The sequence below is a fragment of the Hypanus sabinus genome, chromosome 8 (assembly GCF_030144855.1).
Source record: "Hypanus sabinus isolate sHypSab1 chromosome 8, sHypSab1.hap1, whole genome shotgun sequence".
Taxonomy (NCBI): Eukaryota; Metazoa; Chordata; class Chondrichthyes; order Myliobatiformes; family Dasyatidae; genus Hypanus; species Hypanus sabinus.
The window spans coordinates 18,814,506-18,831,983 of record NC_082713.1 but is presented as its reverse complement, the minus strand read 5'-3'; the positions used below and the strand labels follow the sequence as shown (position 1 = coordinate 18,831,983).

The 17,478-nt window shown below is 46.4% G+C and overlaps 1 protein-coding gene across 4 annotated transcripts in view; it reads left to right on the top strand.

The window, feature by feature from the left end:
* LOC132397934 (A-kinase anchor protein 17B-like) overlaps positions 1-17,478 on the top strand; it is a 90,800-nt gene that overhangs the window by 44,641 nt on the left and 28,681 nt on the right. For 3 of the 4 annotated variants that reach the window (XM_059976757.1, XM_059976755.1, XM_059976754.1), the window contains 2 exons: positions 3,047-3,192; positions 10,623-10,845. The exons of the other annotated variant lie outside the window; for it this stretch is intronic. In XM_059976757.1, the coding sequence (XP_059832740.1) occupies positions 3,047-3,192; positions 10,623-10,845 (369 nt within the window). The remainder of the gene's footprint in view (positions 1-3,046; positions 3,193-10,622; positions 10,846-17,478) is intronic. 4 annotated transcript variants of the gene reach the window in all.

Sequence of the window (17,478 nt, the reverse complement as noted above, 5' to 3'; positions counted from 1 at the left end):
GAGGCAGTGAGAAGTATAGACAGAGTCGGTGGACAGGACGTGATGTGCTGAACCGCGTCTCCAGCTCTGCAGTTTCTTGCGGTCACGTGTAGAGCCGGGTCTGTAACAGGCGGTATGCAGGAAGGGAAGCGAGAGGCTCTGCAGCGAGGCAAGTAGATTGTAAACTGTTGCAGATCGTCAGTGTGTGTCCTCCTGTTTCACTAACTTGCTCTTGAGTAAATAGCCAGCATCAGTACGTAACAGCCCTCCCAAACATGAGACTACAGATGTGGGAACAGAGTTTTAAAAAAAGACAAAATGATGAAGGAACTCAGCAGGTTGGACAGCGCAGTGTGCCACCAGCCCTCCCCACCTCCCTCCCATCCATGATGAGCTAGGCCTCCCCTCCTCCCACAGCACACTGGCCCTCCCTCTCTGTCCTTCCCTCCACTGATAGATATAGAAAAGTGCAGCACAGAAACAGGCCCTTCTGCCCATCTAGTCCATGCTGAACCATTTAACCTGCCTACTCCCATCGACCTGCCCTGGACCATAGACCTCCGTACCCCTCCCATCCGTGTACCTAGCCAAACTTCTCTTAAACGTTGAAATCGAGCTCGCATGCGCCATTTGTGGTGGTAGTTGTAGTCCCACCCAATCTCAGTGGAATAAGCTTACTTGATTTACCCTATTTATTCCCCTCAGAATTTTGTATACCTCTGTCAAATCTCCCATCAATCTTCTACATTCTAAAGAATACAATCCTAACATATTCAATTTTTCCTTGAAACTTGGGTCCTCTGGACCCAGCAACACCTTGCAAATTTTCTCTGTACACTTTCAACCTTATTTACATTTTTTTGCAGCTAGGTGACCAAAACTGCACACAATGTCTGTACAAGGCCTTACCAATGTCGAATACAGCTTCAACATAATATCCCTTCTCGTGTACTCAGTATTTTCATTTATGAAGGCTAATGTGCCAAAAGCTTTCTTTATGACCCTATATACCTGAAACTACTTTCAGTGAATGATGGACGTGTATTCCCGGATTCCTTTGATCTACCACACTCCTCAGTGCCCTACGGAACACCTTGCAGGACCTACCCTGGTTGGTCCTACAAAAAACCTCGCACTCGTCTGCATTAAATTCTACCTGCTGTTTTTCAGCCCATTTTTCCTGCTGGTCCAGATCCTGCTGCAAGCTCTGATAGTCTTCCTCGCTGTCCAGTACACCCTCAATCTTGATTTCATCTGCAAATATGATCCAGTTAACCACATTGTCATCCAGGTTATTGATACAGATGACAGCAACGGACCCAGTACCGATCCCTGTGGCACTCCACTAGTCACGGCCTCCCGTCAGAGAGGCAGCCATCTACTCCCACTCCCTGGCTTCTCCCACAAAGCCAATGTCCAATCCAATTTACTACCTCATCTTGAATGTCCAGCAACTGAACCTTCTTGCCCAACATCCCACGTGGGACTTTGTCAGTTGCTTTGCTAAAGTCCATGTAGACAACATCCATTGCCTTGGCTTCAACAACTGTCCTGATAACATCCTCGGAAAAACATTATCAGATTGCTTAGATACGACCTATCACGCACAAAGCCATGCTGTCTGTACCTAATCAGTCCATGTCTGTCCAAGTACTCCTATATCTGGCCCCTTAGAATACCTTCCGTTAACTGTCCCACCACTGATGTTATGCTCACTGGCCTGTAATTTCCCGGTTTATTTTTAGAGCCTCTCTTAAACAGTGGAACAATGTTAGCTATCCTCTGATCCTTTGGTACCTCAATTGTCGTTAAGGACGAGTTAAATCTCTCTGCTAGGGCCCCGGCAGTTTCTGCACTTGCCCCCCACAGGCCCTGGAGAGATATCCACCTCAAGTTAGATGCTGCTTGACCTGCTGAGTTCTTCCAGCAACTTGTGTTTTTATTTCCTAACATTCTCTCATTGGCAGGGTGGAAGCTGATTAATATTTAGCTAAAGGAAAGAATCGAAAGCTTCACATTCCCTACAAAAGGCTACAGATTTCCTTTACTCACAGTACGGTGCAAAAGTCTTAGGCGCTCTAGTCGTATATATGTGCCTAAGACTTTTGCACAGTACCATAATTTGCACAATTATTTATGTATTACATGGTACTGCTGCTAAAAAAAACCCCAAAGATTTCATAACACGTGTGAGTGATGATAGACCTGATTCTGATATGGGTCTCTATTGTAGATGGAGAGGGAAGGGGGCAGGGAGAGGGGAATCATGGTTGGGAAAAGTGGGAGGGAGCTGGAAGTGCCAAACAGACATCCTGTAATGATCAATAAGCCAATTGTTTTGAATCAAACGACCTTGCCTGGTGTCTCGGGGCCGGGTCTCTGCACCCATGCTATCTCCCACCCCAGCACTCCTTTGCCACCTGTCCCACACCCCTCCCTTGGCACTCCACCCTCACTATTCCCAGCATCCTTTGCTCCCATTGGATTTACAAACTCACTCTCTGCTCCACATTGATAAATGTGTTTGCACGGTAGTGTACGTGGACCTGTTTCTCTCTGTGCTCTGGATATGAAGGGACACTATCAAGTTTGAGTCCATGTTAGTTGACAGATATATTTTTTGAAATTTGTTTTTGAGATACAACAATATAACAGACCCTTCCAGCACTGTAAGCCTGTGTCACCCAGTAACACCCATTATCGGTTATCCTGCTGGTCTTTGGAATGTGGGAGCGATCTGGAGGAACATTATGTGGTCACGGGGAAATGGGACAAACTCCTTACAGACAGTGGAATTGAACCCAGGTCACTGGCACTGTAACAATATTACTCATGGTGCCAATCTGGGGTACAGGCAGGAGAGCCAACCTTACTAGCAAGAGCATTTTCGTGCTAGCTAACGAAGGAAAGGAAATGCAGCTGAGTGGAGAGTCATTTGGGGAGACAGCGGAGATTTCGGAGTGTTCTCCGGTGAAGCTGTAAACAAAGCGGACTGTACTGCGGTGTTCCCGCTGAGCCTCTGCTGCAGCTCTTGCATGTCGTCTTCCTGTCTGTCCTTGACTTCCAGGTGACCTTTGACACAACCAAGCACCTGAGTGACTCGGCCATCGAAAAGCGGCAGCTGGAACGGCTGAAGCTGCAGGAGCTGGAGAGGCAGCGAGAAGAGCAGAAGCGGAGGGACAAAGAGGAGGAGCAGTTGAAGGAGGCCGAACGGTAATACTGAGCCTGGCGGTGATTCCGGCCATCGTCCATTCTGGTGAAGGTACCCCCCACGGTGCTGCTGGGGATACCAGTTAAACCTAGTGATCCACTCAAAATGTTCGAGGAACTCTGCAGGTCAGGCAGCACCTGAGAGGAATGAACTGAGACCCTTAATTGGGACTGGAAAGGAAGGGGGCAGAAGTCAGAATAAAAAAGGTGAGGGGAAGGGATGCTGTACAAGATGGCGGGTGAAAAGTACCCCTCCTCCTTCCCTTTCTCCCATGGTTCACTCCCTGTCCTATCAGATTCTTTCTTCTTCTTCAGCCCCTTACCTTTTCCACCTATCACATCCCAGCTTCTCACTTCATCCCACCCACCCACCTCTCTTACCTGTTTTAACCTCTCACCTTCCAGCTTGTACTTCTTTCCCTCCCTCGCCTCCTTATTTAGGCCTCATCTCCCCCACCCCTTCCTTTCCAGTCTCGATGAAGGGTCTCAGCCCGAAACATCAATTGTTTATTCATTTCCATAGATGCTGCCTGATCTGCTGAGTTCCTCCAGCATTTTGTGTGTGTTGCTCTGGATTTCCAGCATCGGCAGAATCCCTTGTTTATGATTTGTAGACCCAGTAATGAAGGGCTGCTGAGATTTCTCCAAGCCTGTAAAACAATTAGACAAAGGAGCAGAACAGGCTATTCAGCCCATCAAGTCTGCTCTGCCACTCAATCATGGCTGCTTTATTTTCCTTTCAACCCCAGTGTCCTGCCTTCTCCTCGCTACTTTTGCCACCTTCTAACAACCTCCACTTTAAATACACCCAATTTGCTGGTGGAGTTCAGGCAGCCAATAGAGATTCACAATGAATCCCTCTTAATTTCGTATGTTAGAGCTTAAAAAAGAATTTTTAAAAAAACACGTAAAGTAAATGACAGAGAACCTTAGCTTGTGCGTGATTCAAAGTAGAAGATTAAGACAAACATTTATTTCCTCAGCTTCAGGAATCTAACTCAACAGTGATAGGTTCTAGTGCAGAGTGATCTTGCTTGCTGCAGTATAATGCTTAGAGTTTAAATCCTGTAGCATTTGAACTTCAGGGAAATATGAGGTAGCTGTACAACGTCAGACTGATCCCTAGTGTTGTCTCTCTCTGGTGGGCTGATACGTAGCTTTCTAATTACAGTTCAAAGTGTATCTATTATCAAACTACGTATGTTACCATTCCTTGATATTCATTTTCTTGAAGGCATTATTAGGGGGGAGTCAAGGGAAATACAATAGAATTTATGAAAAACTATGAACACTGACAAACCACCAATGTGCAAAAGGAGACAAACTGTGCAAATTAAAATACTGAGAAGCTGAGTTTTTTGGAGCGTCCTTGAAAGTGAGTCTGTTGGTCAGAGAACCAGTTCAGAGCTGTGGTGAATGAAGTTACTCGCACCTTATCGGGAGTCTGACGGTCGCAGGGAAATAACTGTTCCTGAGCAACAGGCACAAAATGATGGAGGAACTCAGCAGGTCTGTGAAAAAGAGTGAATGTCCGAGGAAGGATCTGGCCTCGAAACGTTGACTGTTTACTCATTTCCACAGATGCTTCCTGACCCGCTGAGTTCCTCCAGCGTTTTGTGCGTGTTGGTTTGCATTTCCAGCCACTGCTGATCTTCTCGTGTTTGTGAGTAACTGTTGCTGAACCTGGTGGTGTGGGAACTGAGATTGCTGTACTACTTGTGGTAGTGAAGAGAGAGCATGGCCTGAGTACTGATCGTTGATGATGCTTTTTGAGGTAGCACTCCATGTATACGTGCTCAGTAGTTGGGAGGACTTTGCCTGTGATGGACTGGGCCATACCCACCACTCTCTCTAGTCCTGAGTTGGTCTTTCTATGCCAAGAGGCATCCAATTAGGATACTTGGAGGAGGTTCAATGCACTCGCTTGCTTTTAGGAGGACAGGAGCAGATTGGTTGGGGTATATCACTTGGAGTGAACTCATTTGGTTGAAGATTGGCTCCTGTAACATTGGGGGTCTCGGGGGTGCTGAGGCAACACAGCTGCTGAAAACTGCAGGGCGAGGGTGGTGCTTGGCACTTGTTGTAGTGTTTGTTATCGTTGAGGGTGTGCGTGTTCGTCACCAGTTCATTGTTTGATCATCAGGCTTGTTCCAGGATTCTAGAGTGCTTTCCCACACGAGTGGTTGGAGTGAGGAGTCTGTCTGAAGCGTACCGGTCACTTGTGTAGACCCAGGACCCAAAAGCTTCTCTGCTTACTTGAATGTAGAGGAGCCACGTAAGGAGAGGAGAGGCCACGGGGACGAATTAAATTAACTAGGCTGCTAAATATTTTTAATTGTTTAAAAGTATTCTGAAGTGTTTTAAAAACTTTTGAAGATTTATTTTAACGTACTGTACTGTGTGGAAATCTCAGGCACATGTACACAGCTAGGGTGCCTTTGACTTCTGACTTCTGGGTAGTAATTTATGTACTGCACTGTATTGCCTCAGAAAAATTTCATGACATATGTGAGTGATAAACCGGATTCTGATCTGGGTCTCTGTTGTGGACTGAGAGTGGGAAGGGGGCAGGGAGGGGGGAATCATGGCTGGGAAAAGGGGAAAGGAGAAGGGAGGGAGCTGGAAGCACCAGAGAGACATTTTGTAATAATCAATAAACCAGTTGTTTGGAATCAAATGACAATGCCCGGTGTCTTAGGGCTGGGTGTGTCTACATTTGTGCCACCCCCATGGCGTTCCACCCTCGCCATTCCCGACATCCTTTGCTTCTGTCAGACTTACAAACTTGCTCCCCGCTCCTCATTGACAAGTACAGTAGTTTTTGCAGGTTATCGAGTCTATCCAGAAACATGGAATGTTTTTTGCAGTGGACATGAGTTGGCTGTCACAGTGCAGGTCTTGATGGGCTCATCTCTCCATGTTAGTGGGATCAGAGCCTTGCCACTGGGGACTTTGCTGTCTTGAGAATGCGGGTTAACAAAGCTGGGTCAGCAAAGGGTGGTGAACCTATGGCACGGGTGCCCAAGATGGCACAGGCAAAGAAATTTTTTGGCACACAGCACGTAGTGCCACCCCTCAATTCAGTAAACCCCATCCATAGTGTATATATAAAATATAATGATTATCCTTACTGCCAAGTGAAACAACAATTTTTTTTTGAAGATTAGAGCAGATTCCTCTTGAAATCCTCATAGACCTGGCTACACATCAGTATTTGGATTATAAATGGTTACAGTTACAATCACAAAACTGTATAGAAGTAATGTCACTTTTCAGTTGCCTTTGTAAAAGATTGATTTTTGAACAAGTGGTCTATGAACGTTCTCAGTCATCCAGGTCATTATCTCAGGTAGTTGTAAATCAAGGCAACTGGACTTGCTGTGTTGTCTGGAAGTCATTTTGCTACTCATCTGAGAGGCTCCTTCAGTTCTAATCCATGGTGGGTGGTTTTCAAGTTCATAAACTCTCGAGTTGTTTAAAGGTGTAGCAATCACATGAGGATCGTTTAGAATTGTAGAGGCAATGAGAGGGTAATTAATCTTATCTTTGCACGTGTGGAGGTGTGAAATGTTGTGGGGGCGCTGTGGTAGGGATGTTAGGTCCGCATTGTAAGTAGGTGATACCGAAAATGGAAACTCCCCACCGTGGATTAAAATTGACGAAGCCTTTCGGCTGAGGGGTGAAACGTCTTCTACACAACACAGCAAGTCCAGTTCTCTTGATTTACTACAGGGTGAGATCTTTGAACAAGTTTTCTAAAGTGATTCATTTATTTCTATTAAATTTTTATTAAACGATGAATAGCTATAGGTAAGTAGCATGAATTATCCTTTTTTCTTTAAGTCCATATTATCGTTACTAATTCATTATTTGGTGATAATCTCCGCCCAAAATTATCATGGCACGTGAGAGAATTTTATTGCCAGCTTGGCACACGGTCTGAAAATGATTCAGCTCCCTCCGTCCTCGAATATGCAAGTTCAGCAATCAGGAAGATAAACAGTTTGTTGTCTTTTATTGCAGAGGGATTGATGTACGTGATTAGATCATTGTTGCTGTAATTATGTCGAGTCCTGGGGAATTTTCATCTGGAACATTGTGTACCGATCTCACTTCCCTACCTAATGAAGGATGTACTGTACACACAGCAGAGGGAATGCAGTGAAAGTTTATCAGATTGATTCCATGTGAGACATATATAAGTAGACTAGCTGAACTCGTCTAATGAGACATGATCTCAGTGAAGTGGATGTGGGTTGATGTCTTCTCGCTGGGTTCAATATTCAGGACAGAAAGGATAAGAGATTTCTACACTCAGAAGGGTGTGGAGATTTTGAAATTCATTCCCTTGAAGGAGACTCAGGCATGTTCAGGGAAAAAGTTTTACCTGTAAGGGAACCAAAGGATGTGGGATTATGATCTCATTGAATGAAATTGGTGAAATATTTAAGTGGAACATGAGGGGGCAATCTTCACTCAGGGTGGTGAGAGTGTGGATTGAGCTGCCGGTGGAAGTGGTGGGTGCAGGTTCAATTGCAAACTTCAATGAGAAGTTTGGATAAGTACATGGGTGGAAGGATATATGGGGGACTGTGGTCCAGGATGAGGCAGAATAACAGTTTGGCATGGACTAGATGGGCCGAAGGGCCTGTTTCTGGACTGTGGTGCTCTGTGACTCTGTATTAAACAGGAAGGTCTGTTTCTGATTAGAGAGCTGTAAGGTGAACATTTCCATGTGTCCTTGTGCAAGTTTTCCCTTGCTAGGTAGAACAGGCGGTCGTTTCCAGCAGGAAATTCTGAGCCATTGTTAGAGCGACTTTTGGGGTTAGCACAGGTAGCTAAAGGTAACTTATCTGAATTCAGCCACTAGCCATCAGTTTCAAATATGCATTGCAGATTAAATTTAAAATGCAGACCTGACAGACCAGGAAACGGGCACTTTACTGATCATATAAATATGTATGAATCCAGTCAACGTCACATTGCATGGATACGACAGGAGTTAACACTTACTTTGGGTCTGCTGGTGGGAAGATACAGGTCTTTGAAACTGTTGCATGTAATTCGAAGGAAGCATTGTAAATATAGATTTGAAAAGTCCTGAATTTTCTTTGATCTTTAGCACATAAAATGTGCATAGCGCTGGGAGCAGGCAGACTTCTCCACTGAAAGGGCCTCAATACTGTGCCTGCTGTATCTCGTTTTGTCAAATAAAGAGGCTACTTCATTTCTACCAGTACTTTTCTCCAGTGACTTCATTCACACAACAACAGCCATTTAACATTCTGAATCGAGATTAGTACCTCAGTAATGATTAAAAAGGGAATTCCATGTGAAACATTTTCTGCCAAGTTTTAACAGAAGATTATCTGTTAACTGAAAACGGGATATCATTTGAGTGCTTGACTGGGGGTCATAGTATTCATTCACCACCTCATCTGCTGTCTGTGGAATCCTTGTGGATTTTGTGTCCCCTGACATAATGAGATGCTCTCTTCACAATGAGATGTGAAGAATGCCGCAGAAATTCTCTGTACAGAAACGGTTCCTACTGTGCCCGGTGGAGGAGTGCAGCAATACGTAGAATGAGTTTCACGTTGCAAGTGTTCAGGATAACTCATTGCTTTTATAACCCTGTCCAAAAGTAATAAATAGAACCGCCTCAGCAACTCTTATAATGGGAAGTTTCATTTCCATGGTATATTGTGTTCCAGTATCGCTGAGATGCCTGGGGTGGAGAGGGGTGGATAACTTAAATCTGATTTAGCCAGTTATGCTGACTCGCCCAATATTTTTCCCAGTTAAAATGACACAGACAGAAGTAGAATTATTGCTAACTCCATCATTTTCCCAACTGATGTGCTAGTTTTAAATTCCTTCCCTTTGTTCAGTAAACTTTGACCAGGAGCTTAATTGTGAGTTATGCGTATCAACATGAAACAGTCTCTGCGGCCCAATTCATTCACCCAAACGTTAATCCTGTTTGCCCCATATCCCTCTAACCTTTCCTATGGATAAACCTATCTGACTGTCCTTTAAATGCCACTAATGTACCTGTTGCTGGGGTGACCCCTCTTGTAAAGACACTGCCAGAAGAAGGTAATGGCAAACCACTTCTGTAGACAGATTTGCCTAGAACAATCATAGTCACGGACCCACGATCACCCACGTTATACGACAGGGCACATAATGATGATGGTGATGTACCTGCCTCAACCACTAGGGGGAGCCTCTTCAGTGAAGGTGGTGAGTGTGGAACAAGCTGCCAGCAGAAGTGGTGGATGTGGGTTCAAGTTCAACATTTAAGAGAAATTTGGAGAGCTACATGGATGGGAGGGGTATGGGGGCTATGGTCTGGGTGCAGGTCAATGGGAGTAGGGTTATTAATAGTTCAGCACAGACTGAAAGGCCCATTTCTGAGCTGTACTGTCTATGACTCAGTTCCTCTGGCAGATGTTCCATGAACAAATGACTATCTGAAGTTGTTCCTCAGGCCCCTTTTTTAAATCTTTCTCCTCTTGCCTGAAACCTGTGCCCTCTACTTTTAGCTTCCCTTTCCTCTGGGGAAAGTTTCTGGACACCATCGTGCACATTGACCAATTTGTTGGCACAAACGTCATGCATTTGAGATTTCACAAAATCAGACAAAATGGTGCCTGAGTTAGGAGGTACAGAGAGAGGTTACTGATAACTAGTTCAAAGCGATGTGTTATAAGGAGGATCGTGGGCAAGAAAGGGCAGTGTGACTTGTCCTGAATCTGAAATTACTTCTCTAGTGTACGAGGAAGAGGCTTTTTCATTGGAAAGAGACAGTAGCTCAAGTGTTTATTGACCTTCTAAACTCACTTTCAAGGACTCTAAATCATGATAATATTATTTATTCATTAACCATTTTTTAATTGTGCAGTTTGTCTTTTGTACCTTGATTGTTTCTTTGTCCTTGTAGTTTTCAATTGACTGTATTCTATTTCTTTGTATCTTCTGTGAATGCCTGAAAGAAAATGGATCTGAGGGTTGTCCAAGTCCTGAAGATGGGTCTCGGCCTGAAACATCGACTGTTTATTCATTTCCACAGATGCTGCCTGATCTGCTGAGTTCCTCTAGCATTTTGTGTGTTTTTCCTGGGGTAGTTGTTATGTACTTTACCTTGATAGTACATTGAACTTTTCTCTAAATTTACTGAGTACTCTAGCAAACTTGAGCTTGCCATGTTTTTAGAGTCAGCACTGCTAATTAAATCACAAATGTAATTGCTGTGTTATCTCATATGTGTTTGGCAGCAAACTAAAAGAGCTGTGTGTAATTGTGATTCCGCTTTCAATGAGAGGGAGCCGTATGAATTGTAGCTTGGTAATTGAATGTGTTTTAGATAAAATCGAAATGGCCAGAAACATTGCAATTTCATGTCCATTTCCCCGAACTGTTGTCTTTAGAAAACACAGGGAAGAAGAGCGGGTCAGGGAGAGGAGGCGGAAAGAGAAGCTGAGGAGGAGGGAGCATAGGCAGAAAGAGAGTGGAGAGAGACGTCGTCAGCGTAAGCTGTGGAAGATAGAGGTGGAGAGCGAGGCCAGTGCCTGGGAGGAGAGGAAACTGGTGCTGGCCCAGAGGAAGCTGGATTCCTACAGGCTCCTCACCGTCCTTTTAAATGGTGTAAGAGTAAGTATTCCTTTAAGTGAATCGCACCACCCTCCTGCATTCATTTTCCTTCCCTTTCGTTCTCCTGTAGGTACAGGCCCAAGGTGGTCTGTTGCTCCCTTCTCCCACCACCCCCCGCACTGAGGTGCCGAGGATGCGTCCTGTCCCATGACTGGTTTGGTGAACATCCCAGAACGTACAGCTCAGAATCACGACTTCTCCTCGGGCGTTCTGGTGTCCAGGGTGACTCTCTTCCGTTCTGGTTCTGTGGGCTGGGAGCGTGGGAATGAGAGACACATTTGTGGTAACGGGACAGGTTTTTGGAGTGCTCGTGAGGTGTTCTACACCCGTAACTGCTTCCTAACAGCTTCCGTGTGCTCCTGATACAAGGACGTGTGGTCCCCAATATCACCCCAATTTGTTTCTTCCCAACTTCCAGTGGTCGTGAGCCGGATGTTCCCAGCTGACTGCTGGGAAGCTCCGATTTGGAATCGGATTCGTCCATTTTCCTCTGACCACCTGGCTATCTCCTCCCATGAGAGCTCTTGTGGTAAAATCCTCTTCCCACCTATCGCCTCCCAGATTCTCACATCACTCCCACCTTCCCCCTCCCACTTGAATTCACCTTTCACCCCCTCCCCCTGCCCTTTACATTCTGGCTTCTGCCCTCTTTCCGGTCCCCTCCATAGATGCTGCCCGATCAGCTGGGGCCCTCCAGCGTTCTGTGTGTGCGTTCAGAATACAGTGCGAGTTTCAGGAGCTCTGTGTGGGGCACGTAATGAATGCAACCTGTCCAACGGAGCTCTCGGTGTGAAGTAACAGAGAGCAGATTTTCAATTGTCATGTATACCAGGGTGTAACAGTCAAACGAGGCTCACAGTGAACAACATACACCATAATAATAGATCAGTGAGCATAAAAACAGGAGAATGATGCAAAGATTGTAGTGCAATATAAATTGAACCTCACGGCATAACCATTAATTTCTCCAACTTCCCCCCGCCCCCTTGCCTCCTCTTCTATTCTCCATTCTGGCTCCCCTCTTAACTTTTCTCCTCATCTGCCCATCACCTCCTCATTATGCTTCTCCTCCTCCTCCCCTGTCTCCCGTGTTACACTGCCCTCTCCAATCAGATTACTACTTCTTCAGCCCTTGACCTTCCCCACCTATCACCTCCCAGCTTCTTACTTCATCCCTGCTCCTCCACCTACCTATCACCTTCCAGCTTGTACTCCTCCTCCCCCAACCTGCTTCTGGCTTCTTCCCCTTTCCGTTCCACTCTTGATGAAAGATCTGGGCCCAAATTGTTGCCTGTCTATGTCCGTCCGTAGATGCCGCCTGACCTGTTGAGTTCTTCCAGCATTTTGTGCGAGTTCCTCTGGATTTCCAGCGGCTGCAGAATCTCTGGTGTTGCGTGTGTGCGGGCGAGGACGGCAGTGGAGTAACGTGATTAAACGTTTTCACTGAGTCATGTTAGTAAGGCGTGTGTTGAGCAGCTCTCAGTGTGGGAGCCAGGGACCGAGCCCACCGAGGCGAACAACGCATGCACTCGGCAGCCGGTGCCCGAAAGGGAGTGCCGGGGGTGGGGGCGCACACGCGGCTGTTCAGTGGCGAGTAGATGCGCCGCCTGCGAATCACTGCATTCTCACAGTCGACCTGACCCGGTGCAGTAAAGGAGAGCCAAAGGGAACGCTAGAGCGATGAGCCGAACAACTGCGAGAGGCGGAGTCTGAGATCGTGGGCGCGGTGTGAAGTCTGATCGCACCGGAGGAAGGAGCTTCCCATGAGTCTGAACGTCTGGGTTTCTGAGTCTGTGCACCTCCTCCCAGAAGGAAGGAGAGGGAATGGCCTGGGGGCAGGTATCCACGATGGTACTATTAACCTTCCGGAGGGAATGCGCCTGTCGCTGCTCCAGTGGAGTGAGCGGGAGAGGCGCACAGTAGCAGAACCAAGTATTCTGCGGCCTTGCCCCTGGTGGGGCAGTCAGTCTCACTCTCGGTTTTCAGTCGGTGTGGTGGGTGCATCCTAGGGTGCGCTGGGACACGTGGTCAGTGATGTAGCCTGGACTGATCTGGTGTTTCAGGTCTCTCGACGTCAGACACTCTCACATGGGCGACCCAGCCAGGATTGATCAGGCCCTGGCAGCTTTGGTGCACTGGTCACACCACTAGTTCCACATTCGTCTGGGGGCTCTTTTCTTTGCGTTCCCCCCCCACCCCCACCCACCATACCAAGGAGAGAGTAGGTTCTGCACAGCCGACACTCCACCTCTACCGACTCGCATCTTACCCTCCCTCCCCCGTCTCTGGCACTGCTCTGCCCAGCTCCTGGTACTTGGTTTTCCTACGCTCAAACGTCTTCTCAATCCGAAATTCCCCAGGTGCTGCCAGTTCAACCGTGGCCACCTGCTTCAGGGTCCTGGGACACAAAAATCCAAGCTGCAGGCCCGGATTCCCGTCCTGGGTTGTGGGGGAGAGAGGGAAGGTGTTGTTTGGTGGAGCATTGTGGACAAGGTATGTTGCGCCAGAGTGTGCGGTTCCACTTCCGGGCTAACCTGGGTGTATCCCTGGTTTGTGTTGGTTGTTGACGTCGGCAATGCATTCCGCATCGACGTACATGTGATAAATAAATTAATCTGAAACCGAATAAGTGAGATATTAGGACCATTGGGGTAGAACGAGGCCATTCACCCCATTGAGTCTACTCTACTATCTGATTATTTCCCCTCTCAACTCTGTTCTCCTGCCTCCTCCCAATAACTTTTGACACCCTTACTAGTCAAGAAACTCCGCTTTAAATATACGCAATGACTTGGTCTTCTCAGCCGTCTGTGGCAATGAATTCCACATATTCACCACCCTCTAGATAAAGAGATTCCACTTGACTTCTCTGTTCTAAAGGAACGTCCTTGCATTCTAAGGCTGTGTCCTCTGGTCTGGAACTCCCCCACTACAGGAAACCTCCTCTCCATGTCGATTCTATCTAGGCCTTTCAATGTTCAGTAGGTGTCAGTGAGTTCCCCCCCCCCCCCCCCCGCCATTCTTCTATTGACAGTGTGTTGTAATATTTTAAAAATGAAACATCAAACACCCTTGGTCAGAGCTGTAACAAAAGGTAACAGTGAAGTCTTGACTATTATCCCTGCCATTATTTCCCCTGTAATTATCATTAATGACATTAACTGGTCACTATCCCATTTTGCTGTTTGCAACAGCTTCCTATGTTCAAATCAGGTGATGTGTTTCCTACATTGCAATGCCTTCTGAAATAATGTCTTTTTGACTGCAAAGTGGCCTGTTTAGTTCTGAATTGCAAGTGAAAGGTGCTATATAAATGTAAGTCTGCCCTTCACCCCCTCTAAACTTGAAAACTTTTTGCTGCAGTTCTCTGCTAGGCCAGATGGAGGAGCAGTTCAGCTGCAGTTGCTAACCTTTGGAGTTCAGAGTCAAAGTCAGGTTTATTATCACCAGCATGTGTCATGAAGTTTGTTAACTTAGCAGCAGCAGTTCAATGCAGTACATAATCTAGAAGAAAAAAAATAAAGTAAGATAATAATAATAAATAAATTAGTAAACCAGTTACTGTATACATATATTGAATAGATTAAAAATTGTGTAAAAGACAAATAATATATATTAAAAAAGTGAGGTAGTGTTCAAGGGTTCTATGCCCATTTAGGAATCGGATGGCATAGGGGAAGAAGCTGTACCTGAATCGCTGAGTGTGTGCCTTCGGGCTTCTGTATCCCCTACCTGATGGTAACAGTGAGAAAAGGGCATGCCCTGGGTGCTGGAGGTCCTTAATTACGGACGCTGCCTTTCTGAGACACCACTCCGCGAAGATGTCCTGGGTACTTTGTAGGTTAGTACCCAAGATGGAGCTGACTAGATTTACAACCTTCTGCAGCTTCTTTCGGTCCTGTGCAGAAGCCCTTCATACCAGACAGAGATGCAGCCTGTCAGAATGCTCTCCACGGTACATCTAGAGAAGCTTTTGAGTGTATTTGTTGACATACCAAATCTCTTCAAGTTCCTAATGAAGTATAGTTGCTGTCTTGCCTTCCTTATAACTGAATCGATCTGTTGGGAGCAGGATCTCGCACTAAAGGAAGCCGGAACAGAGTAGGTAATTCACCCTTGCAGCCTGCTTGCTGTTCCGTAAGATCCAGCTGAATGCGTACTGTGAGCAGTTTTGGGCTTCATATCTAACAGTGGATGTGCTGGCATTGGAGAGGACCCAGCGGAGTTCACGAGAGTGATCCCGGGAATGAAAGGGTTAATGTATGAGGAGAATTTGATGGCTCGGGCTATACGCACTGGAGTTTAGAAGAGTGTGGTGGGGGGGAGGAGTAGAATTTAATTGCATCCCTACTAACTTCTGAAAGGCTAGATGGAGTGGATGTGGAGAGTATGCTTCCTATGGGGGAGGGGGTGGCTGAGTCTAGGACCACAGGGCACAGCCTCAGAATACAAGGATATCCCTTTAGAACAGAGGTGAAGAAGAATTCCTTTAGCCAGAGGCTGGTGAATCTGTGGAATTCATTGCCACAGACGGCTGTGGAGGTCAAGTCACTGGGTATATTTAAAGGAGTTTCATATATAAAGACACCCAGACGCTCTGTAGCATTTTGCAGTCTCCACGATTTCCCAAGTTAGATCAAGGTTGCTTAATGTCATTTCCAGTACACAAGCATAAAGGAGAACAAAATAATTGTTATTCCGGGTCTGATGTAGCACAAAGGTAAAGAACATAGAATTAAAAAGCAATAAATATAAATACATAGATGAGGTTGATTATTGGTACATACATTGGCACTAGGTACAGGAGTGTCTGTGCATAAAGTGGCTGACAGGAGATGATAAAGCAGTGGCGGAGGGGTGTGCTAGTGGGTGGAGGTGTTGGTCAGCCTTGCTGCTTGGAAAAAGTGAGTTTTTGAGTCTGGTGGTCCTGGTGTGGAAGCTGTGTCGCCTCCTCCCTGAGGGGAGTGGGACAGACAGTCCGTGAGCAGGTGGGAGGGTATCACTGCTGTTTTTCTGGCACCTTTCTGTAGGTATGTCCGTGATGGTGGGTGGGCTGGTGCCATTGATGATTTGGACAGTTTTGACTTACTAAATACTTCACACTTGCCCACGATATATTCCGAGTTCCTGCCCATTTGCTTCAGAATCACTTCATTGCCATATTGAAGTGTGCTAGAGTTGATTGTAATTCAGTGCCAAGCGTAGCACAGGATAATACCATAACAGGCAACGCAACAGCAACCGGCAATTTACAGAACAATAGTGCAAGCACCATGAGTAATCAAACTAATAAATGAGAGCATATGAAAGTAGGCCCTTCGGCCCTCAGAGTCCGTGTTTGCTCGCCGGCGGGGAACTCTAAGAGAAACATCCACCCTTCACTGGGTGTGTGTCTCCCTCAGACCATAGTTAAACCAGTGTCAGACAAACACTCATCTAGCCGGGACAAGGTCAGTGCCACCAGCTTCCCTGTGTGAGGAGCTTGGTGACGCGGGCTGTCGGACGGCAGTGCTGATGGGACTCGAGAGGGGAAGTGTGCCCCTATGCCAGTGGTCGGCCGTCCCAGTTGTTGCAAGAGTTCCTTGACACTGGCTTCAGCAGATACCCAGCTAAGTGCAGGTGAGCCACGTGTTGCGAACGTGGTGTTGCTGAAGTTGTGTAAGGTGCTGTTAAGGCCAACTTTGGAGTGCTGTCTGCAGTTCTGGTCACCAATCTACAGGAAAGGTATCAATAAGCTTGAATGAATGCAGAGAAAATTTACAAGGATGTTTCCAGGGCTTAAAGATCTGAGTTATAGGGAGGGGTTGCTATATGTTAGAACTTTATTTCCTGGAGCGCAGAAGAATGAGGGGGGATCTTATAGAGGCATATAAAATTATGAGGGGTATAGGTAGAGTGAATTTTCCACTCTGGTTGGGTGAGGCTGGAACTAGAGGTCACAGATTTAGGGTGAAAGGTGAAATATTTAAGTGGAATCTGAGGGGGACTTCTTCACTCAGAGGGTGTAGAGAATGTGGGTCCACATCCATGGATTCTTGAAAGTTGCCGTGCAAGTTGGTATGATGGTAAAGAAGGTGCATGGTGTCTGGCCTTCATTAGTCAGGGATTGCATTGAAAAGTCATAAATGTTGCAGCTCTATAAAACCCTGAAAATTGCCTTCAGTTCTGGTCACCTCATTATCGAATGTGGAAGCGTTAGAGGTAGTGCAGAGGAGATTTCCTAGGATGCTGCCTGGACAAGAGGGCATATTTTATGAAGATAGGTTGACCAACGTAGGGTTTTCTCTTTGGAGTGGCGAGAGGAGAGGTGATGGAATGGACAGTCGGACATTCAGGAGGGAGCTTGCTTTTGTAGGTGATTGGAAGAAAGTATAAGTGGGTGATGAGAGAGGTTTATACTAAGTGTGGTGGATGTGTGGAATGCGCTGCCAGGGGTGGTGGTAAATGCAGGTTCATAACGGACGTTTAAGAGACTTTTAGATAGGCGTGTTGGTGAAAGAAAAGTGGAGGGCTGGTAGGGAAGGGAGGGGAGGGTTAGATTGATCCTGGAGTGTGTGGCATCTGTTGGTCTCGAGAGACCATGGATCTGCGCCTGGAGAGTTTTGATTCAGCTGCTGATGGTGGTGCCGCGTC